Genomic DNA, 25,138 nt, shown 5'->3' with positions numbered 1-25,138 from the left:
AGGTTCTTAATTATTTTAACACACTGCTATTAGGAAGCATTTAGTCTTCTTTCCCTTGTTCTTTGGCAAGCAGGGAACTATTCTCTTCCTAGAATACAGGCACTAGAGCCTTGATTATGCATGAAAATCATATCACCATACTGTCAATATCTCGACCACAATTGTATGCAGTGTACTTAGCAGTTATTTCCTAATCAACTCTATATAAGTCCCTCAGAACTTTTTTTAATCTCAAATGTGCATCTTTTTATATGACTCACTATTTTACTGGAATGTATTTTCTAAACATTGAAAAAGAGAATTGAAACAAGGATAGTAATCTCCAACTTTTTTCTTTAGCACAAAATATTTTTTATTTTATTTAGCCACAAGCAGTTTTATCTTTTCTGTTAGTTTGTTTTCACTTTTGGGCTTTTGTTTTAGAGTTCAGAGTAAGCCTGGTTTCTAGGCTTACTTCTAGCTCTTTGTTTAGAAATCACTCTTGGCAGTGCTTGATATGTGACTTGGGTGAGCAGATCATGGCTTGCCACAAGAAAGGACTTGCCACTATATTATCTCTCTTGTACCTCGGAGGTTTTCTTTTATATTGAGAGATCCTAAATGGATTTAGTGTTGATAGAGAATGGGCCAATAAAGCAATAATGATTGGAAATGATCTTCTGAATAAGAACTGCGTTCTGAAAGTGGGTGAAGGAACAAACATGATAACCTCTCAGTACCTGTATTGCAAACCATACTGCCCAAAAGGGGGGGAGGGGAGAGAGAGAGAGACAGAGACAGAGACAGAGACAGAGAGACAGAGACAGAGACAGAGAGAGAAAGAGTGACAGAGAGAGAGAGAGAAATGTCTGCCATGGAGAGGCAGGGAGTGGGGACCGTGGGAGTGGAATTAAGGACATTGGTGGTGGGAAATGTACCCTAGTAGAGAGATAAATATATATATATATATATATAAATAGCTAAAATAAAATGAATGTCTTTAGTATGTCTATAGAGTGGTATACTAAGCTTATATATTAAAAATAATATCACAAGAGAAGTTGTTATAAAGAATATTTTAATAATGCATGTAGGTTACTGATTCTTTTGTTCTGTTCCCTGCCTATGTCTCTCCATTTATCCACTTATTTGTTTTTATAGGATATCTATCTGGGGTGGCTTGATGTCTTAAGCTGTAAAAAAAGAGAATAACAGACTAAAGGTATATCACTGAATTTTTATTAACACCAGTATATATTACATCAAACAGGAAAATAAGTATTTCTTGAATTAAGATAAATCAGTACTGGGGCTAAAGTGATAGTCCTGTGGGCAGGGCATTTGCCCGCTTGTGGCTGACTCAGACTGAGTCCCAGAGCCCCATAGGATCCCCGGGACCCTCCAAGAGTGATTCTTCGTGCAGAACCAGGAATAATCCCTGAACATCGCCAGATCTAACCCTCCTCCAAATAACAAAACAGTACCCCTCCCAGAAAAATCAGTATCAAGGATATGTGACTGATGGTTGAGATACATGTTACTGGGGTAAGGAAAAATAATGACAAAGATGTATTGAGAACATGTTGCTAACATGTTATATGCAGTAGCCTCCATCCATGTGCTTTGTATATAGCAATGACACTGAAGAGGTGACTGCTCAATTAAAAATTGAATTGAATTCAATCATGTAGAATTATTTTGTTTTAAATTAGCACTCAGTCTTCAAATCCCACGTTACACATTGATTCAGAGGCAAGCAGTGAGTCTCAGCAACCCGCAGCCCAAGGGATGATGTAAATACTGCAAAAAGACTTGCTCCTTGCAGCTCAGAAATGTCTCCTTTCATATTCTTGGGCTAATTTTCTTTCAATTTTATGCTTAGTTTTGGTGATTTTTCATTGTTTTGGCCACCCTGCAATTTGTGTCTTAAAAATTCCAGGTAAAATTTAAATAAAGATTTAAAAAACACATTAATAAATTAAAAAGATTTATAAAAACACGAATATTTAAGAAGTAACGGCCGGGGCTGGAGTGATAGCGCAGCGGGTAGGGCATTTGCCTTGCATGTGGCCAACCCGGGTTTGATTCCCAGCCTCCCGTATGGTCCCCTGAGCACTGCCAGGATTTATTCCTGAGTGCGTGAGCCAGGAGTAACCCCTGTGCATCGCTGGGTGTGACCAAAAAGTAAAAAAAAAAAGAGAGAGAGAGGGAGAGAGAGAAAGAGAGAGAGATAGAGAGAGAGAAGTAACAGCAAGAAGTAACAGCAAATAAGCTGTCTGGCTTAGTTTCAGCTTCTCAACAATTGAAAACCCCGTCCCGTGTGTGGCGCATTCCCCAGGAGAATCTTGGTGGGTGGCTCAGACAGCACTCATAATTTTACAGTAATTCAGCATTGCTTTCCCACTTCCTCTTCATAAGTATCAGAAGGAACTCAGGTGTCACGTACACTCCTCACTTCCCCACACACAGGAGCCAGGGAGGTGGAGGACATCCTTGGAGACAGCAACGGTGCGAGCATGGAAGCACAGGGTGTGTTCAAGCCTGTTATGTTAAGAGAAGTTTCTTAGAGGAATGAGAAGGGGAAAAGAGAATGGCACCTGCTCAAGGGACCACAAGGGCTTGTCCAGAAGGTCAAAGAGCAGAGAACAACTTGGGGAGATTATATATAACTTCTCCAAGTGGTCTTGGCTAGAGTCCTCTGCATCCATAAAAGTAGATGTTGGTGTTCTCACAGGGAAAGCCTTGGACTCCAGATATTCCTTTCATATTTTTGTCATGAGCTTCAGATTCTCCAGAAGTCTCTTTCTAAAAGGGTTTTACCTTCTTCAGCTGGTGTCTCACTGTCTCCATCTCCAAAGAGCTCAGGATTTACATTTGCATCTCAAAGGGATGGCTTTAGGCTACTACAGTGCTAGGCATTTTCTTGTTTTATTATTTCCCTGAAACTCATCTGGGATTCCCTATCTGCCTGCACCATTCCCCATAGAAATTTTACCCTCTCAATATTTTAAGGGGTACATGAGTTCTGTAAATTTGTGCACATGAATAGACTCAGGCCCTGCTTCTATAAGGCAATGAAAGCGCATACTAATTTAATTCTAATGTGGCCCAGGCAACAGTTTATTGGGTCTTTGAAAGAGAAATCAGATAAATTAGACAAAATTTTTTTTGTAATATTAGGGATTATAAAAAGCATTCCCTGGCCCAAGGAGGGCAGAATGTTTATGAGAACAGAAAAACAGTGGCCATAGTATAATCTTTTGCTCTTTTCTTTTGTATACTGTTGGCACTTCTGTGAAAAGAAATGATCAGTTCCTATCTCTGCTGACCTCTGTGCAAAAATACATTCAAATTAAAAAAAAAGTGTTTCTTAGCTTTTAGGGTTGGATTTTCTTAAGAGAATTTGAAGTCCTCTGTGGGTTCACCTCAGTACTGTCTTTTTTTTTTTTTTCGGTCCTGTTTTGCTTTATTTTTTAATTGAATCACCATAAGCTACACTTACAAGACTTTCATGGTTGAGTTTCAGTCACACAATGATCTAACATCTGCCGTCCACCAGTGTGCATTTTCTACCATCAAGGTTCCCAGTATCCCTCCCCACCCCATCCCCCACCTTCCTCTATGGCAGGCAATTTTCGTCTTACTCTCTCTTTACTTTTGGGCATTATGGCTTGCAATACAGATAGTCAGAGAACATCATGTGTGGCCCTTTATCTACTTTCAGCACACATCTCCCATCCCTAGTTATCCCTCCAATCATCATTGACTTAGTGATCCCTTCTCTATTCCAGCTGCCTTCTCCCCAGCTCATAAGGCTGGCTTCCAACTGTGAAACAATTATCTTGGCTCTGCCTTTACTGTCCTTGCGTGGTTAGTCTCATATTATATTTTAAATTCCACAAATGAGTGCAGTCATTCCATATACCACTTTTAAAAGTATACCCTGAGGGTGCAAAAAAATCACAAAAGAAATGACATCTCCACTGGTATGTTCATTGCAACAATGTTCACAATAGCCAGAATCTGAAACAACCCAAGTGCCCGAGAACAGACAACTGGTTAAAGAAACACTGGTATGTGTACACAATGGAATACTATGCAGCTGTTAGGAAAGATGAAGTCATGAAATTTGCTTATACGTGGATTTTCATGAGGAGTCTCATGCTAAGTGAAACGAGTCAGTAAGAGAGGAACAGACATAGAATCACAGCAGTTGTTTGATTCACTCCCTGTCAGTTCGATTGTTAGATGACAAAGAAGTGGCTGATTTTATCCTGGAGAGATTAAATGAACTAGAAATTTTATTAAGTTTTTACAGTAGGAAATTCTGTTTTGTTGAACTAAGAGGCACACTCCTTGTTCTTATTTTTTTGGGTAGTAAAGTGACTTTACTTGTCTTCCTAATGCTGGATAAATTCCCAACTTATTGATGCACATTGGGTGATGTTTCTTACTACATCAGAACTAATAATGAGAGGGCTCCAGAGTGCTTTTAAAATAGAAATATGAGGGGCTGGAATGATAGCACAGCCGGTAGGGCACGCGGCCTTGCATGCGGCCGACCCGGGTTCGATTCCCAGCATCCCATATGGTCCCCTGAGCAACGCCAGGGGTGATTCCTGAGTGCAAAGCCAGGAGTAACCCCATGCATCGTCGGGTGTGACCCAAAAAAGCAAAAAAAAAAAATATGAAATATGGTTGTGGCCTTTATCTACTTAAATTCAATGATTTCCCCTTATTGATCAAATAATGCTAAAAGTTTGAAGTCAGGAAGTGCTATAGAATTCTGTTACTGTCTAAATTCTCAGAAATGGTCTCTTCTTTCTTCTTACTGAGAACTGACTTGTTCTCAGTAAGAACTTATCCTTTCAATTGCTCAGATTAAAAACCTTAGAGATGGGGACTGGAGTGTTAGCACAGCGGGTAGGGCATTTCCCTTGCACACAGCTAACCATGGTTTTATTCACAGCATCCCATATGGTCCCCTGAGCACCGCTAGGAGTAATTCCTGAGTGCAGAGCCAGGAGTAACCCCTGTGCATTGCCAGGTGTGACCCAAAAGGCAAAAAAAAAAAAAAAAAAAAACCTTAGAGTCATCCTGAGCAACTCCCAATCAAATACCACACTGACAAATAGCTGTCTTTATCTTAAAATTATATAACAAATCAGGGGGCAGAGTGATAACACAATGGGGAGGTCATTTGCTTTGCACGTAGCCGACCTGGGTTCAGTCCCTGGCATCCCATATGGTCCACTTGTTCACTGCTGGGAGTTGATTCCTGAGTGCAGAGCCAGGAGTAACCCCTGAGCATAGCTGGATGTGGCCCAAAATAAATAAATAAATAAATAAATTATAAACAAAAAATATAACAAATCAGAATACTTCTCATCAAATACATTTCAATGCAGAGTTCATAGCAGCAACATCTGTTAGAATTTTACAACTTTTTAAAAATTTTATTGAATCACCATGAGATAGTTAAAAGCTTTCATGTTTGGGTTACAATCACACAATGATCTAACACCCATCCCTCCACCAGTGCACATTCCCCCTCCATCAATATCCCCGGTACACCCCCCTTTTTCACTCTCCCCCTGCCTCCATGGCAGACAATATTCCCCATACTCTCTCTCTATTATTGGGCATTATGTCTTGCAACACAGACACTGAGAGATCATCATTTTTGGTCCATTATTTACATTCAGCACACATCTCCCATCCCAAGTGATTCCTCCAGCCATCATTTTCTTAGTGATCCCTTCTCTATTCCATCTGCCTTCTCCCCTTCGCTCATGAAGCAGGCTTCCAGCTATGGGGCAATCCTCCTGGCCCTTGTATCTATTGTCCTTGGGTGTCAGCCTCATTTGATGTTATTCTATACTCCACAAATGAGTGCAGTCCTTCTATGTCTGTCCCTCTCTTTCTGACTCATTTCACTTAGCATGATACTCTGCATGTATATTCATTTATAAGCAAATTTTATGACTTCATCTCTCCTAACAGCTGCATAGTATTCCATTCTGTAGATGTACCAAAGTTTCTTTAACCAGTCATCTGTTCTAGGGCACTTGGGTTGTTTCCAGATTTTGGCTATTGTGAACAGTGCTGCAATGAACATATAGGTACAGATGTCATTTCTATTGTGCTCTTTTGCATCTTTGGGATATATTCCCAGAAGTGATATTGTGGGATCATATGGAAACTAAATTTCTAGTTTTTTAAGGACTGTCCAAAACCACACAGCAGAAACACCACCTGCACTTTTATGTTTATTGCAGCACAATTCACACTAACCAGAATCTGGAAACAACCTGTGTGTCTGAGAACAGATGTATGGATAAAGAAACTATGGCACATCTACATAAATGGAATATTATGCAGCTGTTAAGAAAAGTGAGGAAATGAAATTTTTCTAAGTGGATAGACTATAAGAGTATCATGCTGAGTGAGATGAGTTAGAAGGAGAGGGACAGATATAGGTGACTATATTTATTTATGGGATATTAAGAAAACATAATATCCAAAGCCAGGGAAAACAGTCTAGGAGGACTGGTCAGTGCTGTGGGAGATGGAAGGTAATTAAGATAGAGAAGGGTCCAGTATGACAATACTAGTTGGAAATGATCACCCTGGACATGAACTGAGTGTTGAGAGCAGGTAAAGGGGTATACATCATAACCTTTTATTAAAAGCCATAATGCCTAAAATGAGAGAGAGAAAGAGAAAGGGAGAGAGAGAAGAGCGGTACCTACCACCGAGGCAGACTGGGGTGGTAGATGGTTTGAAGGGGTGGAAGGGAATCTGGGGACACTGGTGTTGGGAAATTACACTGGTGAAGGAATGGGTGTTGGAGATTTTATGACTAAAACACAATCATGAACAATTTTGTAAGGTTCTATCTCATGGTGATTCAGTTTTCTAAAAAATGACAAACTTGGGGACTGAAGAGATAATATGGGGTAAGGGACTTGCCTTGCACCCAACTGAACTGGATTAATCCCTGGCACTCCACGTGATCTTCTGAGATAGCCAAAAGTGAGCACTGTGCTCAGAGTCAGAAGTAAGCTCTGATAATGTCCAGGTGTGGCTTAAACAGCAATAAGTAGCAAACTTTGCTCTTCGAAAATCTGTGTGAAAGAAGCAACAAAGAAATAAATAAACAAAGCTACAAATTGGCAGAAATGTTAGCAAATCAAATATTTAAAAATTGATATTCTACAACCAAAATGTTAACACTTACCAACAAAAATAGCAACAAAATAGTCACTGTCATGCCATTGCTCATCGATTTGTTCAAGCGGGCACCAGTAACGTCTCTCATTGAGCGACTTATTGTTACTGTTTTTGGCATATCCAATACACACGGGTAGCTTTCCAGGCTCTTCCGTGTGGGGGGGATACTCCTGGTAGTTTGCTGGGCTCTCCGAGAGGGGCAGAGGAATCAAACCCGGGTTGGCTGCGTGCAAGGCAAACACCCTACCCGCTGTGCCATTGCTCCAGCCCAGTGCCTTGTATATCCTTGATATCAACCCCTTATCCCAGGGGTATTGGGTAAATATCCTTTCCCATTCTGTTGACCGTCTTAGTATTTTGGACAGTTTCTTTTGAGGTACAGAAGCTTCTTAGTGTAAGATAGTCCCATTTGTTTATCTGTTTCCACTTGCTTGGCCAGTGGCATGTCATCTTTGAAGATACCTTTAGCTTCAATGCCGTGGAGGATTTTGCCAACCTTGTCTTCAGTGTATTTTTATGGATTCTGGTCTGATGTTGAGGTCTTTAATCCATTGTGATCTGATTTTCATACATGGTGTTAGGTAGAGATCTGAGCCCATTTTTTTGCATGTAACTGTCCAGTTTTGCCAACATTATTTGTTAAAGAGGCTTTCCTTGGTCCAATTCATGATTCTTGTTCCCTTATCAAAGATTAGGTGATCATATATTTGAGGGTGTGTATAAGGATATTTCAATCCTGTTCCATTGGTCTGCGATTCTGCCTTTATTCCAGTATCATGTTGTTTTAATTATTACTGCTTTGTAGCAGAGTTTGAGGTTGGGGAAGGTGATGCATCCCATATTTTTTCCCCAAATTGCTTTCGCTATTCGGGGAAAGGGTTGTTGTTGCATATGAATTTCAGGAGTGTTTGATCAACTTCTTGGAAGAATGTCATGGGTATCCTTATAGGGATCACATTGAATCTGTACAATGCTTTGGGGAATATTGCCGTTTTGACAATGTTAATTTTCCCAATCCATTAGCAGGGGGTATATTTCCATTTTCTTGTGTCCTCTTTTATTTCGTGAAGTAGCGTTTTATAGTTTTCTTTGTACAGGTTCTTTATTTCCTTAGTTAAGCTGATTCTGAGGTACTTGATTTTCTGAGGCACAATTGTGAATGGGATTGTTTTTTTCATGTCACTTTCTTCTTTCTCATTGTTTGCACATAGGAAAGCCATGGACTTTTGGGTATTTTATAGCCTGAAACTTTGCTATACACGTCTATTGTTTCTAAGAGTTTCTTGGTAGAAGCTTTAGGGTTCTCTAAATATAGTATCATATCATCTACGAATAATGAGAGCTTGATTTCTTCCTATCCTACCTGGATGCCCTTAATATCTTTTTCTTGCCTAACCGCTATTGCAAGTACTTCTAGTACTATGTTGAACAGAAGTGGTGAGAGTAGACATCCTTGTCTCATCCCTGATCTTAGAGGGAAGGCTCTTAGTTTTTCCCCATTGAGGATGATGCTTGACATAGGCTTATGGTAGATGGCTTTGAGGAAAGTTCCTTCGATACCCATTTTGGCGAGAGTTTTCATCATAAACGGGTGCTGAATCTTGTCAAATGCTTTCCCTGCATCTATTGATCTGATTATATGGTTTTCATCTTTTCTTTTGTTGATATGATAAATTTTGATTGATTTCCTAATGTTAAACCATTTTTGCACCCCCGGGATGAATCCCACTTTGTCGCGGTTTATAATCTTTTTGATGAGTTGTTGAATTCTATTTGCTAATATTTTGTTGAGAATCTTCACATCCATGTTCATCAAGGATATCAGCCTGTAGTTTTCTTTTTGTGGTGTCTTGTTTGCTTTTAGTATTAGGGAGATATATGCCTCATAGAAACTGTTTGAGAGAGATTCTTTCTCTTCAATTCCTGGAAATCTTGAGAACTGGCTAGGTACTCTTTAAATGTGTGAGAAAAAATCGCTAGTGAATCCATCTGGACCTGGGCTTGTATTTTTGGGAAGACTTTTGATTACAGTTTCAATTTTCTTGATATTAATGGATCTATTCTGGTATTCCAGATCTTCTTGATTCAGCTCTGGGAGATTATAGGAATCCAGGAATTTATCCATTTCTTCTAGATTCTCTTGTTTCGTGATGTACAGACTTTCAAAGTAGTCTCTGATGATCTTTTGAATTTTTTTGGTTCTGTTGTGATGTCTCCCTTTTCATTTCTAATTTGGTTTATTAGGGTTTTCTCTGGGCTGGAGCAATAGCACAGCGGTTGGGCTTTTCGTCTTTCATGCGGACAACCCGTGTTCGATTCCTCCGCCCCTCTCAGAGAGCCCAGCAAGCTACTGAGAGTATGGAGTCCGCATGGCAGAGCCTGGCAAGCTACCCGTGCGTATTGGATATGCCAAAAACAGTAACAATAAGTCTCTCAATGAGAGATGTTACTGGTGCCCGCTCGAACAAATCGATGAGGGTTCTCTCTCTCTCTCTTTGTGAGTCTTGCTAGTGGTTTATCAATCTTGTTCATTTTATTAAATAACCGGCTCTTGGTTTCATTGATCTTTCAAATTGTCTTTTGGGTTTCCATGTTGTTGATTTTCGTTCTAAGTTTTGTTATCTTTTTCCTTCAGCCTGGTTTGGGCTCCATTTGTTGGTTCTTTTCTAAGATTTTGAGCTTAGAAGTCAAGTTATCTATGTAGGACCTTTTTTTCATTCCTGAGGAATGCTTGCAAAGCTATAAATTTTCCCCTTAACATGACTTTAGCTGCATCCCATTGGTTACCCATTGGCAACTCGTGTTTTCATTCTCATTTGTTTCCAGGTATCTTTTTATTTCTCCTTTGATTTCTTTCCTAACCCACTCATTGTTTAGCATTGAGTTGTTTAATTTCCAGGTATTTGATTTGGTTCTCCGTGTCTGTGTGTGATTAACTTCCATCTTCAGTGCACCGTGGTCTGAAAAGATAGTTGATACAATTTCTATCTTCTTGATTCTGTTGAGGTATGTTTTGTGACCCAGCATGTGGTCTATTTTGGAAAATGTTCTGTTGGCACTGGAAAAAAATGTGTATTCTTTCTTTTTGGGATGCAAAGTCCTGTATAGATCTATTAGGCCTCTTTCTTCTATCTCTTTCTTAAAAGTCAGTGTTTCCTTGCTGAGTTTTAATCTTCTTGCTCTATCTAGAGGTGATAGGGCAGTGTTGAAATCTCCAACTACTATTGTGTTGCTAGCAATGTCCTTGTTAAAATCTGTTAGCAGTTGCTTTAAGTATTTAGCTGGTCCCTTATTAGGTGTGTACACGTTTAGGAGTGTGATTTCTTCCTGCTGAACTTATCCCTTGATTAGTAAAAAATGACCTTCACTGTCCCTTCTAATCTTTTTCAACCTGAAATCTATGTTGTAATCGTACATGTATGGTCACCCCGGATTTTTTGAAGGAGTTGTTTGCTTGAAGAATTGTTTTCCATCCTTTAACTTTGAGTCTGTGTTTGCTCTGACTGTTAAGGTGTGTTTCTTGTAGGCAGCAGAATTTTGGGTTTAGTTTCCGAATCCATTTTGCCACTCTGTGTCTCTTAATTGGTGCATTTAGACCATATTCATTTAGAGACATTATTCTCATGTAGTTTTGTGCCATTGTTCTATAGAGGTTTTTTTGTGCTTGTAGGGTTTTTCTTATCTTACAGTAGCCCCTTTAGTCCCTCTTTTAAGTTTGGTTTTGAGTCTATGAAGTTCCTGAGCTGCTGTTTATACATGAAATAGTGTATGGTTCCTTTGAGTTTGAGTGAGAGTTTAGCCGGATAAAGTATTCTTGGTTGCTGCTTGCAGTATTGTGTCTCTATCCGTGGCATCCATCATTCTGACTATGATATGTCTTGGAGTCTTTTTATTAGGGTCTCTTTTAGCTGGCACCCTTAGGGCCCCTTGGATCTGAATGCCCACATCCACCAGCTCTGCGAACTTCTTAGCAATGATGTATATAACTGTTGCTTTTTCATTGGGGTTATCTCCCTGTATTTCTGATACTTTGATGATTCTTAGGTAATTCCTCTTGAAATCATCTCCTAGGACTCTGATTTGCCCTAGAGCTCTTTTGAGGTCTTTTGCCATTGTTTGTTGTTGCCTGTAACCTTTCTGCAGCTCATCTTCAAGCTCACTGATTCTGTTTGGCTGTAGCCATTCTACTGTTGAGGGCGCATACTGACTTTTTTATTTCATCTGCCGATTCCTTTATTCGTCTCTATTCTGTTTGTAGTTTTGAAATTTCTGCTCTCATATCTTCCTGTATTTTCTTGGTGGACCATTCCACTGTTTCTTTCATGTCCTCCATTAATTTACTGGATGTTTGTTCTATGGTTACTTTGAGTTCATTGGACATCTTCAACATTTCATCTCTGAATTCTTTATATAAGTGATATTATATATGGGCAACCCCTATCGGGGCTTCTGGAATCTTTTCTTCATCCTCTCCTCGTGGTAGGGATTTTCGCCATTTCTTCATATTGTTGTGGAATTATGGAGATGGAACCTTCCAGTTCTCTATCCCTATTCCCTCTTGCTGCAAGGGTGGATTCTGGATGAGCTCAGTCAATGATGGTCGCCTTTTTCCCCTTCTAGAATTCTTCCTTACTCTTAGGTGCTCCTCCTGGTTTATGTGAAACCTCCAGTGAAGTTTTGGAGGATATGCTCTTTTTATTATGGGTTTGTGAAGCTACTTGTGTTCACTGATAGTTTTGGAAGCGGCAGAGCTAGGGCGGCATACAGAGGGTCTGGGGCTGGAAACCGAGGTCCTGAGAGTCTGCAGGGGCCGCTGTGCTGATGGGGGTTTGCACAACTTTTCTAACTGCTTTAGATATAACTTGTTTAATGTTTGTAACAATTTTGTTAAGTGAAGACTATTATTATATACCTAATCTGATTAAGTAATATGCCCAAAGTTACACAGATAATAAGGTAACAAAATTGTCGTTCAAATTCAGGTACTTAGACCCCAGAACCCTTGCTCTTAGCTAGTGTTCTACATTGCCTTTTAAGAAGTGGAAGATAAGAGACACAGAAGCTAACTGGAGTTCCTAGATAAAAAATTAAAGAATAACATGGAATAAGAAACTACTCAATAAGCTCCTTGGAATTGAGGAAAGACAAAAACCCTACCAAGTGCCATGGGAAAATAAATTCTAAAAATGACATATACAGACACACACTTCTGAAGTTTTCAAGCTTCAGGATAAAGAGAAAGTCTTAAAATCTTCTGAGAAATAATAAGAAGACAAAAGTAGCTCTTTTGTGAAGCAGTCACTGAGATTTCTGGCGTTTGCCATGGCCAATGAAAAACCCAAGGGAGGCGTCAAAACTGAGAACAACAATAATATTAATTTGAAGGTAGCAGGTCAGGATGGTTCTGTGGTGCATTTTTTTTTTCTTTTTGGGTCATACCCGGTGATGCTCAGGGATTCCTCCTGGCTTTTGCACTCAGGAATCACTCCTGGCTGTGCTCAGGGGACCATATGGGATGCTGGGAATTGAACCCAGGTCGGCTGCATGCAAGGCAAATGCCCTACCCGCTGTGCTATTGCTCCAGCCCCCGTGCTGCAGTTTAAGATTAAGAGGCATACACCATTTTGTATCACTGTATCACTGTCATCCTGTTGATCATTGGTTTGCTCTGGCAGGTACCAGTAATGTCTCCATTTGTCCTAGCCCTGATATTTTAGCTTCTCTTTAGTTGTTCTCCCAGTGGTGCTGGATTGGAGGCTCTTTCAGCGTAAGGGGAATGAGACCCATGATTGTTACTATATTTGGCATATTGAATATGCCACAGAGAGATTGCCAGGCTCTGCAGTGTGGGCAGGATGCTCTCAATACCTTGCCAGGTTCTCTGAGAGGAAGAACTAGGCTATAAGAGGTCACTTCCGGGAGCGTTGTTTTGTAGTCTCTGGATCTTGGCCATTGATGGGATTACATGGTGCCAGGGGCAATTTGTGGACGTGGCTGCCAAGCTACTGGAAAATGATGGGAGGGGTCTGATCTGAGCAGGCTTGGAGATCTCAGCCCTGGTCCTGTACACCTGGGTTCCTCTGCCGGTTCCTTCATGCGTGAAGCTGGCCCAAATGCTCGGAGAGGGGCCTTGAGCATGGCTGTGACTGGGTTCTGGAGGTCTTCTGATGCTGGGGCTCCGCTCGGGCCAGGGAGGGAAACTACCTGCCCTCTCCGAGGGGCCCCAGTGAAGACAGCGGGGCGTGGGGCAAGAGACTCTGCCCACCACTTAGTAAACTAATGAAAGCCTCTTGCGAACGACAGGATTTGTCAATGAAGCAGATCAGATTCCAACTTGACCGGCAGCCAGTCAACGAAACAGACACACGTGCGCTGTTGGAGATGGAGGACGAAGATGCAGTTGATGTGTTCCAGCAGCAGACAGGAGGTGTCGACTCACGGAGCCTGCTACTCTCCGCCGGAACTCAGCTCCTCCAGACCAAGAAGACATTCGCAACTCGAAAACCACAATTTGGTTCCAGCACATCCTGACTACTACAGTGTAGTTTTCTCTATTCTTTCATTCTCCCCTCCCCCATTCCTTTATCGTGCATAAAGTAACTGGTGTATGTACACAAGCATTGCATTATTTGTTAACTAAGTGGCCAATGGTATGTTTTGATTGACATCAGATGGAGATGGGATGGGAAAAGACTATTGGTCCTGTGAACACCCCCTTTCTCCATTAGTGGACTGCTCAGTCAGCTCTTACCTGTATATTCCAGTATATACATTTGCTCTCAATGTTTAACAAAAAAGAACAACATAAAAATTCTTGCATACTTGTTTGATTGGAGAATTTTAATGATATTCATTTATCATTATAAAACCAAGGACAGTTTTATAACTTTTTTTGTACATAGCTGTTATATGTAGGGCAATCTGTCTTTAAGTAGGGATAAATTACTCTAAAAGAAATGAATCCTAGATAATTTTCCCTTCAAGTCAAGCGTCTTGTTGTTTAAATAAACTTCTTGTTTAAAAAAAAATAGAAGGAGACAAAAGTACTGTGAATCAGATTAACATCAGATGTTCCTTATGAAAGGGATACTGGTTTGAGAATTCTGAATTTTTGTACTGAGATTTCTATATTAAAACATCACTGTATCGGACCCCGAGCAACCACAGGGGAACGGCTCCTCCGCTCCTGAATGCCCATGATCCCGGAGGTCAACTAACTACTCTCAGCACCCAGTGGTTCTTGCAGAAATGCCTCTAGACTGTGAACTAAGCTATGGCCCCATGCCACCCCGAGAGGGGAAAGGTTTTTCTCTCTCAGCCTTTTCTTTCCCCTGTGGTGTGATGAACGCCATCTTATAAGGCCCACTACACAGACGCATGAGCTTGCAATGATGCAACTTCTGCAGAAATTTCTCTGGACTTAATTACTAAAATACCAAAAATCAAAAACCTCATATGCTCTTCATTCTCAGCAATGTAAAACAAATTATCAAATGATGCTTTTTCGGCAGATCTGATTGTTGGGAGAAAATTCCAAATAATAATAGTGACTTTTCTGTTGAGAATTGAATGTAATAAAAGTAAAGAGAGAGTAAAGTGAAAATCATCTGCCACACAGGCAGGCTTGGGGGTGGGAGGGGAGGTATACTGGGGTTCTTGGTGGTGGAACATGTGCACTGGTGAAGAGATGGGTGTTTGATCATTGTATGACTGAGACTTAAGCCTGAAAGCTTTGTAACTTTTCACATGGTGATTCAATAAAAATAAATAAATAAAAATAAAACATCGCTATATCACTGTATCACTGTCATGCCATTGTTCATGGATTTGCTCTAGCAAGCACCAGTAACAGTTCCATTGTGAGACTTGTTGTTACTGTTTTTGGCATATCAAATACGCCATGGGTAGCTTGCCAGGCTCTGCTGTGTGGGCAAGATACTCTCGGTAGCTTGCCAGGCTCTCTGAGAGGGACGGAGGAATCAAACCCGGGTCGGCCGCATGCAAGGCAAACGTCCTACCCACTCTACTATCGCTCCAGCCCATATTAAAACATACAGTAATCAAATGGGCAGCGATAATAAAGACTTTTTTTGACATGCAAAAACTTAGAAAAAAATCTAGAATTTGCTGCCACTCAATCAAGATGTAAACAGCATGTGTTTGGGTCAGTCTGGGCTGCTTTAATATCATAGACTGGGGAACATATAAACAACAGACAGTTGTTTTTCACTGTTAGATAAAGCCCAAGATCAAGGTGCTGGCAGACTCAGTGTCTATTTAGAGCTTGTTCTATGATTCATAGACACCTGTCTTCTCTCAGCAGACTTACATGGCAGAAGAAGTGAGGGAGATCTCTGAGGATATACTTTGTGTGTATTATGTGCAATATGTATATATCATAAGGGTAATTTATGTAGTCCCACCCTGAGGAACTAACTATTCACTTCCCCAAGGCTCCACCTCTAAACACTATCACATGGAAAATTAGATTTCAAAACATAAATTTTAGAGGACAGGAACATTAAGTTTACAGCAAAATGATTCGAAGAAGTCAGAGTTTGTAGTATCAGTTGTGCAGTATGAGACAAAAATGAAAAGACTCCAGAACAAAAGTAAGATTGAACTCATTAGCTTATAGCTTATTAAAGATTCTCTTTAGAAAAACATAACTGACAGTGATTATTTTACTTCTGTGTAATTTCAAGCTTAGCATTTTGTTCTGTGAGCAAAAATTACATATAATCATAGTATAAGTGATGCAACATAGTGATTTTTAAGTTTTAATTTGAAATTAAAATATAGCATGTAACAAATTTAAGATAAATATAATTTTTAAATATCTAATGAATGATAAAAAGTAATTTGATGCATGGCATTTTTTATAAAGATATTTAAGCCAAAACACTAGTAGTACAACAGATTGTAATTATTAAAGAGAGATTGATTCAGTTAAAACAACTACCTTTTAGAAGGTAAAAACACTTTTCCTCTGCATTATTTTAGAATATTGTGAACTTGTTATTCTCTTGACTATGTCTCAACTTAAAAAAGACAAGGAGCTACACATTCCAGCACTCTGAAGAAATAACCAACACATAGGCAATGGATTGAGACCAATATTTCAACAATTTATGTTGTATCTAAAATTTTTCTGAAAAATTTTTAAAAGTTAAGCATTTTGCTAAGTCAATTAATTAACCCATACTTCTCTTTTGCATTTTTTTCATTGACAAGTTTAATAGTAGATTTCAGTAAGTTATAGTAGATATGGTAAAGAAAACCACAGAAAACTGTAATTATAATCTTTTGTGTCTGCATTTTTCCCTGATTTTGCAACTTTAAGAAATTTGTTTTTTACAATCATCGTGACCTTTGGGTGATCTCATACATGAAAAATACTAGACTCAGAGTATATATCTCTAAGTATGTATCTTAGTATCTTCCTAGAATTTTACAATAAAATGAAACCAAAGCACACTGAAAGAAATATTTATTACTTCTCATATATCTGAGTAGTCAAATATAAATTGTTATAAAACACCAAAGAATTATGCAAGTATCTACTTACAGATTTAGTTATCTTTATAAAACCCCACCCAGAATGACTGAGTTTATTAATTTAACTTCAGTCACGTTACCAAATAATAAAATGTCTTTTGAGTTGGTAGGAAGAAGAATGTGGGTAGATCAAGAGTCCAACAAACATTGCAGTTGCACTTCCTTAAACTGGGAGTAATATTTTTCCTTTTTTGCAGGGGCTGGGGAGGGTGATTTGGACACTGGGCTTGTGGTTCGCCACAACATCCTGAAAATAAGATGCTGTTTCTGTCCTGCAGTGCTGGGAATAGCCAGGGCCTCTTGGTGATGGTGTTGATATTGGGAGTCCCCAGAGTCACTTTCAGGGGTGCTCCGGCCTCCTGGGCTTCATATGGCAATTCCCAGGGGCTATGAGGAGGCGGGAATCAAGCCCAGGTCCGGTGAACACTAGGCATCTTCCCTAACTACTGTGCTATCCCTGAGCAGAGAGCAAATTCTTACATCCCGTCTGCCTGAGCTGACTTGCTTATGAAGAGTAAATTACAGCTTCATTTTTCAGCCTTCCTTGAGAAGTCAATGTATTTCATTTAAGGCCTCCATGTCAAGCTGCAAGACTGTCAAATTCAGTGCTGCAAACACTGAAGACTGTCTTTATAACAGAAGGCTATTAACGGTAACTGAAAACTGTGGTGAATATCTTAGGGTTTCTCATTAATCCTTCCATTCCATCTATTCCTCTGCAATAAGCACTGTGCTAAGTTCTGAGAAACAAATAGTGAAACAGACTTGGAGATTGCTGTCAATGGAGTTTAAACTTGTCAAAATGGCCATGCAATATGTACTATAGAGCCTAGATCCCTAGATTCTCTGACCCCCCCCCAAAAAATCTCTTTGTTGAATGTGGATCACATCTGACCGTGCTCGGGGCTTACTTCCAGAGATGATCAGAAAACCACATACAATGCCTGGTATAAAAACCACTATCTCTCCAGCTGTCTTCTCTAACTATACATTTACATATTTTATATCAGGTTCTTCTACTGAAAATTACCTATATTCTGAGTACAAGCAAGGTTACTTTGAAAGTTTTGCAACCAGAACTGAAAAGAAATTCCCTGGTAAACATGGAATACTTATCACATAGTTGTCTTGTTTTGCTTCAAAACACCATTAAAATGATGAATGACCAAAATAAGGAAGGAATGTGAGTCATCAGGGGACAAAAGCTTTCAATAGATTTTTCAGATGGTAAAACTGAGAAGAGGAATAGTAAGTGGCTTAGCAGAGCAGGGGAATCTAAAACTGAGGAGCCTGGTGAAAGGGACTCTGATGAAGTATACATCAATTTGGTTCACTAAAACATGTGAAAAACCTTAGACTGGAAATATATAGTATAATGGGTAAGGTACTGGCTTTTTGTGTAGCTTACCTGGGTTTGAACCCTGGCATCACAAATGGTTCCACAAGCACAGCCAGGTGTGATCCCTGGGTACAGAGACAAGAGTAAGACTTAGCACAACAGGGTGCAACCAAAAACAAAAGCAAAATTTAAAAACAACATATTACTTGAGAGTATGGAGAAGTGGATACAGCGAAAGGCTAAAAGCAGAGGTAGACATCGAAAGTTGGCAAGGTTGAATGCCACAGAGTTCCATTCCACACCAACAGCTGATAACTGTCTCATTCACCTACTTATACATCCTCTCACAGGCTAATTTTTTATAGAAGTAAATGAAGAGATATTCTGGGTTTTAAGGCTGCAGGTACAGAATTTAGGGCAGTGCAATGTTTTTGAATATTACCTTTGTAGCAAATTCAGGGAAGAGGCTAGTTCACTGCCCAAGAATCCTTGAGCTCAGTTTACCAACTAATCAGACCTTATCTACATACAGTACTTCCACAGTACCTCATTTATTTCTAAACCAATTTTTATATTTCCCTCAATCTATTTACTTTGGACTTCATTTGTGGCTTTCTTTCTCCTTTCTTGAGATTATAAATTAAATTACTTCTTTGAACCTTCTCTTATTTCCTGCTGTAGACAAATGTATTGCTATGAGCCCTTCTCTTAGTTCACTTCTGTTTTGTCCCAATTGTTCTGATAGATCATGTCTTCTTTATTATTTATTTCCAAGAATCTTTTTATTCTTTCATTTTCTCTTATACCAAATTGATATTCAATAGTTCAATCTTCAAATGTTTGAGTTTTCCTCAGCTTTCTCTTTGCTTAATTTCTACCCTCCTATATTGTGGTTTTTTATGAGATTTTTAACTTTATGATTTTATGGCCACTTCTTTTGTGTATAAGTATATGTCAAATATTCTGGATGATGTTCCATTGTACTAGAGAAGAATTTAGACTAGGTTTCATGGTTGTGTGTAGTGGAAAGCCTTGTACATGTCTATTAAGCTTCTAACTTCCAATTTCTCTTTGACTGCCATTTCATTGTTGATTTTTTTGGTCTGGATTACCTATCTAACAATGAGAGGGTAGTGTGTCAAATTCTTCTACGACTATTGTGATGCTGTTGACATCTTTCTTCAGGCTATAAATTGCTGCTGTTTGATGCTCTTTTACTTTGTGCATATATGTTCATGGGTATTAATATTCTTGATGCTTTACTTCTTTATGTTTTATAGGGTGTCCACCTCTTCTGACTCTTATTACCCTTCTTAGTTTTAGACAAGAGTGAAGTCTATTTTGTCTGCTATTGTTTTGCCATTTTCAGACAACCTGAATAATTATTTTCCTTCTTCTTTGAGCCTATATTTGCCATGAGAGTTCAAGTATCTCATAAGCAACAAGTGGCAGGTTTTTGTTTTCTGATCCATATGGTCACTCTCTACATTTTGATTGAAGAGTCTAGGCCATGGTATTTAGCAAAAATTTCAAAACAAAGAAATTTATTACCAGTTTCTATGTATAATTGATACATATATATATATACACACACACATACTCACACATATGATTATGGGTGTTTATACAGCAGAGCCTGGCAAACTACCATGCCAAAAACAGAAACAATGATGGTCCTCAATCCCCTGGCCCTGAAAGAGCCCCCAAACACCATTGGGCTACACTAGCATATGACAGGGACTAACGGAGACATTACTGGCTCCCACTCAAGCAAATTGATGAACAACAGGATGACAGTGATACAGTGATGGGTGTTTATAAGATTTGTCTTCATAATTTTGGGTTTTGTTTTGGGACTACACCCAACAGTTCTCAGGACTTACTGCTGGTTCTGTGTTCAGGAATTATTCGTGGAGGGGTTTGAGGAACCCTAGGTGGTGCTGGATTAGCTGTGTGTGAGACAAGCTGATAGGAGCCAGCTGTGCTGTCTCTCCATCCCTGTTTTTGTTTTTTTTATGCCTTCTTTTATTTCTTACCTCATATTCTGATATATGCCTTAGGTAATAATAAAATTAAATATTTCTCTTCTTGTGTCTTCTATGTATTTTTATCTTATGATTATGATAAAGTTGACATTTGGAGTCTAACTTTGTATCCCCTATTAAGTTTAAAGAAAGCTAACTTCAAGTTTACTTATAAACTTTACATAATAAAGTGACTTTATTATTACTCTCCTTCTTTCTGACTTCATATGTTACTACTTCCAATTATATATTTTTTCGTTTTTTTAAAAACTATTTAGTATTTCTTGTACAAGCATCATAATAGTATCTTGTTCAATTAAGTAAATCAGGAGGTAAACAAATAAATACTGATATTTTCACTCATATCTGTACTATAAAGACACAAATCAAGGGAACAATGACCAGTGAAAACAAACCCTTAGCATCTAACAACAGAAAGGAGTTTACCAAGAGAGAGCAGGAGATGGGAAAAGGTGTGAAGTGGAATTTGAGTAGAAAATCCAGAAGGAAGTAAGGATAGTGGTGGAAAGATAGTTCGGCTTTGGTGGTGGATGTCATATAGTAACATTGTATACTTGAAGCATAAATATTAACACACTCATTACAATAAAACCATATTACCTTAAGGAAAAAAATTGAATTTTAAAAACATAGCAGAAAATGTGATTCAAACATCCTCAAAGAGATAACACAAGGCATCACTTCCCCACATTTGCATAACAACCAAGCTGCTCTGAGGAAATAAAAAGCAAGGAATAGTTCTCACATGTTAACATCTGATTACATACAAATCAGCCAGAAAATGAAGCCAAAACCACAACTGAAGCATAATAGAAAAAAGATGACAAACTTAGAAGATCAACTCAGAAGTTTAAAATTAGATTTCTGGAAAGAGCATAGATTATGGAGTAGAAGAAGATAAGAAAGAGATAGAAAGATAATTTCTGAAGATTAAAGGGCATGAGTTTTCAAATTTACTAACTCTCTACAGAGCACCCTGAATAATGAATTGCTTAAAAATTAATTTCAAGTACCTTGAAGCTTAGTGACACCAAAATAAACGAATAAACAGCTTTTTAGAGATTTGAATATCCTGAAGATATGTGCACATTATATATAAATGTACATATATATTTATGTACATGGGAAGCCTGGCAAGCTCCCCATGGCATATTCATATCCCAAATACAGTAAAAGATATATACGTACCTCTTGGAGAGCCTGGCAAGCTACCTGTGGCGTATTCAATATGCCAAAAACAGTAATGAAAGGTCTCATTCCCCTGACCCTGAAAGAGCCTTTAATCGTTGGGAAAGATGAATAAGGAGAAGCTGCTAAAATCTCAGGGCTGAATGTAATAGAGATGGTACTGGTGCCCGCTCGAGTAAATCGATGAACTATGGGATGACAGTGATACATGTATATATGTATGTATGTATATATAAATGTATATATATATATGTATGTGTATATATGTACAAGAAAGTGATTCAATGTCTTTTAAAATCTGAGAATAAAGAATGGATATCAAAATTTCTGTGTTCAACTATCAAGTATGAGGACAAAAAACAAGTAGTCTAGGACTCAGAAAAGTCACATGTGCATTCTTTCTTAGCAACATACCAGAAAAAAAATGCTTTGTAAATGAGAAAGAAAACTGAAAAGGGAAAAGCATGGAAAATAAGTTAAATGACTGGAAAATTTGAGACTCGCATACTAAAACATCTTTGTATCTTTTTGTTGTTGTTGTTCCCTGAGTATAATTTTTTTTTTTTTTTGCTTTTTGGGTCACACCTGGCGATGCACAGGGGCCACTCCTGGCTCTGCACTCAGGAATCACTCCTGGCGGTGCTCAGGGGGACCATATGGGATGCTGGGAATCGAACCCGGGTCGGCTGCATGCAAGGCAAACGCCCTACCCACTGTGCTATCGCTCCAGCCACCCCTGAATATAATTCTATTACAATAGCAAAACAGTTTTCAAAGAAAATAAACAGGACGAACTTCCCTCAGGAATAGAAAATAATTCCTTTCAACTACAACAGAAGAGTATAGAGATGAAGATTTGCAGGTGGGCATGAAGGGCCAGGGGAGAGAGGGGTTGGGACAGTAAGTATCAGATGTAGGCAGCAGGATAAAACAATATTCACTTTACAGATAATTTAAGCAACTTACTGGCACGTGACTGGACCAGGAAGGTAGCTCAGTGGGCTGAGCACGTGCTTTGCGTATAGGATCTCAGATCCCAGGTAGCAGCTGGTCCCCTGGAAACAGTCAGGATGGACGCTCTGGACCCTAGGTACCACGTGGTCCCCTGAGTCAGGATTGACCCTCCCCCCCAAAATGAAATACTCGGGAGAAACTACAAAAGGGAAAAGCTTGGGTATCAACATATAGTAACTAAGATGATGAGGGAGTTCTTCGGAGAAATGAGTTCAATCAATTGTAGCCAAAGGACAATGTGTGGAATGGTAAGAAAAATATCTGCGGCCGCCGCTCTGGAAACAGGCCACGCCCACTTTTAAGGCCACGCCCCCAAATGACAGGACACGCCCCTAACCTTTTCGGACACGGGAGGGCGGGATCAGGCGCGGTGGGCGAATGACTGGGACCTGCCCGGCGGGGAGGGGGTGCTCCGAGCTGTCCCGCTGCCGCGGGCGGGCACGGGACGCAGGGGGCGCTTTTCCAGGTGGCACAGGGTCTCCAAGGGGAAGAGCCAATATACCTGTCGGACACGGGAGGGCGGGATCAGGCGCGGTGGGCGAATGACTGGGACCTGCCCGGCGGGGAGGGGGTGCTCCGAGCTGTCCCGCTGCCGCGGGCGGGCACGGGACCCAAAAGGGAAAAGCTTGGAACCGAGCAGCTCGCTGCAGAGATGCCTCTGGACTTTGCACCGGGCGGCTCTCACCAGGCTACTCCGGACGGGAGCAGGTGCTGTCCCACCGTCTGCCCCCGGGAATCCTGGCAGCTGCCCAGTGAGAAGCCCAGGTACGTGGGGGCGGTAACAGCACGTGCCAGGCCTCACAGGATAGGGGAGAGGCCGGCCTCCCCCTCCCTAATAGGACCCTGAGATGACACCCCGAACTGCTCCTTAATGGCCATGATCCAGAGACAGACACACAAAAGAATCTCAGAATCGAGCAGCTTGCTGCAAAGATCTCTCCAGACCCTGATTATCTAAATTTTTTGGAATTCCGAGAGACATATGCTATTCATAACAAGAAATACAAAATACACTGTTTAGCATTGTCTTTTCAGTGGGTTTGAGTGGTGGTGAGAAAATTCCAAATAATAATGATGGGGCTAGTGTTGAAATATTGAATGCTACTCAAAGTAGAGAGAGAGTATGGTGGAAATTGTCCGCCCACAGGCAGGGGAAGAATTGGGACGGGGCAGGCGGGGTGCTGGAGAGGTGGCTCACGAGCTAAGTGCATGCTTTACGTGGAGAAAGCCCACTTTCATGTCCACGTACGTACAATTCCTTGGGCACCACTAGGGACAGCGCTGGACGCAGCACGATACACAGCCCCTGGGAACTATTGGATATGACCTCAAAACAAAAATAGAAGAAAATACTCACAAAAACTTTCCATGCATTCATTTTGATAATCTACTTTTAATACATTTTTTATGGTAACGCTAGAAAAAAATCATTGACAGTATAGTCACAAGTTGTCAGCAATTTTACATAATATGGAGAAGACCCAGTTTTTTCTTTTAAAGGTCACTCACTATTAAGCAAAATTCGATAGTCTAAACTTCTGTTCCAAACTATGCCAGAAAGGCGCTGCCCTTCTGCCCACCGGTCGGCACCATCCACGAGCACAGAGACTTTGCTCCCTGCGCCAGGTGGAGGACACCCCTACCCAGTACCCCAACTACAGCAAGTCAGGGGGTGTGGCCTCCACAACCAGGGGCGTGGCCTACACAGCAGTGGGCGTGGCCTCAGCTGGGAGCCTTATTTTCCCCTTTCCCAGCAATCTGGAGTCACATGTCAACCTTTATCACGCAATTCTGTAAAGCTCATCCTAGCTATCTTAAACACAATAGGCCATTAGTCTATTCTAATTTCACCAAAATACTGGTGAATACAAGAAGCTATACAAGCCCAATATAAAGAATCACATCCTCTGAAAGCTTCACAAGAGACCTCACATAAGTTGCAGAGAAATTCCTGAGAGGGAGTACGTACTCTAGAAGGGGAACAAGACAACCACCATCGACCGAACTCATCCAGAATCCGTTCCCAAAACAAGAGGGAATAGTGATAGTAAACTGGAAGGTTACACCTCCATAAAACCAAACTGTACCAGAAAGAAACTCTTAACCACACAGTTTTGATAGATTTATTTGCCATGCAATGATGCTAGTTCTTCTATGCAAAAAAAAAAATGATATTTCTAAGAAATAAGCACTCTTCTTAATAAATTATTTTACCCATTATCCAAAAGTTGGGTGTTCCTACAGAACTTTTCATAAACTGAAATGGCATACAGTGAAGAAGCACTACCTTTAATTTATATGGAGAATTCTTAAGTGCTTAGAGAGTCAAAGATAACCTAGTAAATAGTACCAAAACCTAAAATAACTCTAACTATATTAAATCAGGATGAACACACAACTAGTGTCAAAAAGTTCCTAGGGAGCTTGGTAGTGTCCCTCTCATGGCTTGCTGTGTGCATGTCCTTTATAACAGTTGCTGGAAAACAGTGAACAATTACTTTGCATTTTGCCTTTTATCTTAAAAGCAAAATCCTCCATCTTTCTCCTAGTTAGTCAAAATACTGAGGACTTTCATTAAAGTGAAATGGTGGAAAGTGGAATATACTTGTACTGACCCTTCAAAGTTGCCTTATTCAGTGAAAAGGCTCAATGATGCAATGCTGCCTGGCTCTCTGGTGCCAGGGGTACCTGAGCCACTCAGGCAGTGCCAGGGGACCTTTGGTACCAGGAATAGAACCAGGTCAAGTGCATGGTAGGCATGTCCCCTAACAGATGTACGACT

At 40.0% G+C, this 25,138-nt stretch overlaps 1 protein-coding gene across 1 annotated transcript; it reads left to right on the top strand.

Annotated features, from left to right (window-relative positions):
* The first annotated feature begins 12,534 nt into the window (after positions 1–12,534).
* LOC101555416 (small ubiquitin-related modifier 2-like) lies at positions 12,535–14,797 on the top strand. The gene is made up of 3 exons (XM_055142928.1): positions 12,535–12,613; positions 12,797–12,846; positions 13,465–14,797. The coding sequence occupies exons 1-3, from the start codon at positions 12,535–12,537 to the stop codon at positions 13,741–13,743; spliced, it is 408 nt and encodes a 135-aa protein (XP_054998903.1). The 3' UTR covers positions 13,744–14,797.
* The last annotated feature ends 10,341 nt before the right edge of the window (positions 14,798–25,138 follow it).

The sequence above is a fragment of the Sorex araneus genome, chromosome 6 (assembly GCF_027595985.1).
Source record: "Sorex araneus isolate mSorAra2 chromosome 6, mSorAra2.pri, whole genome shotgun sequence".
NCBI classification, from domain to species: Eukaryota; Metazoa; Chordata; class Mammalia; order Eulipotyphla; family Soricidae; genus Sorex; species Sorex araneus.
Note: the sequence above shows the minus strand (reverse complement) of the source record. Positions and strands in the feature narration are given on the sequence as shown.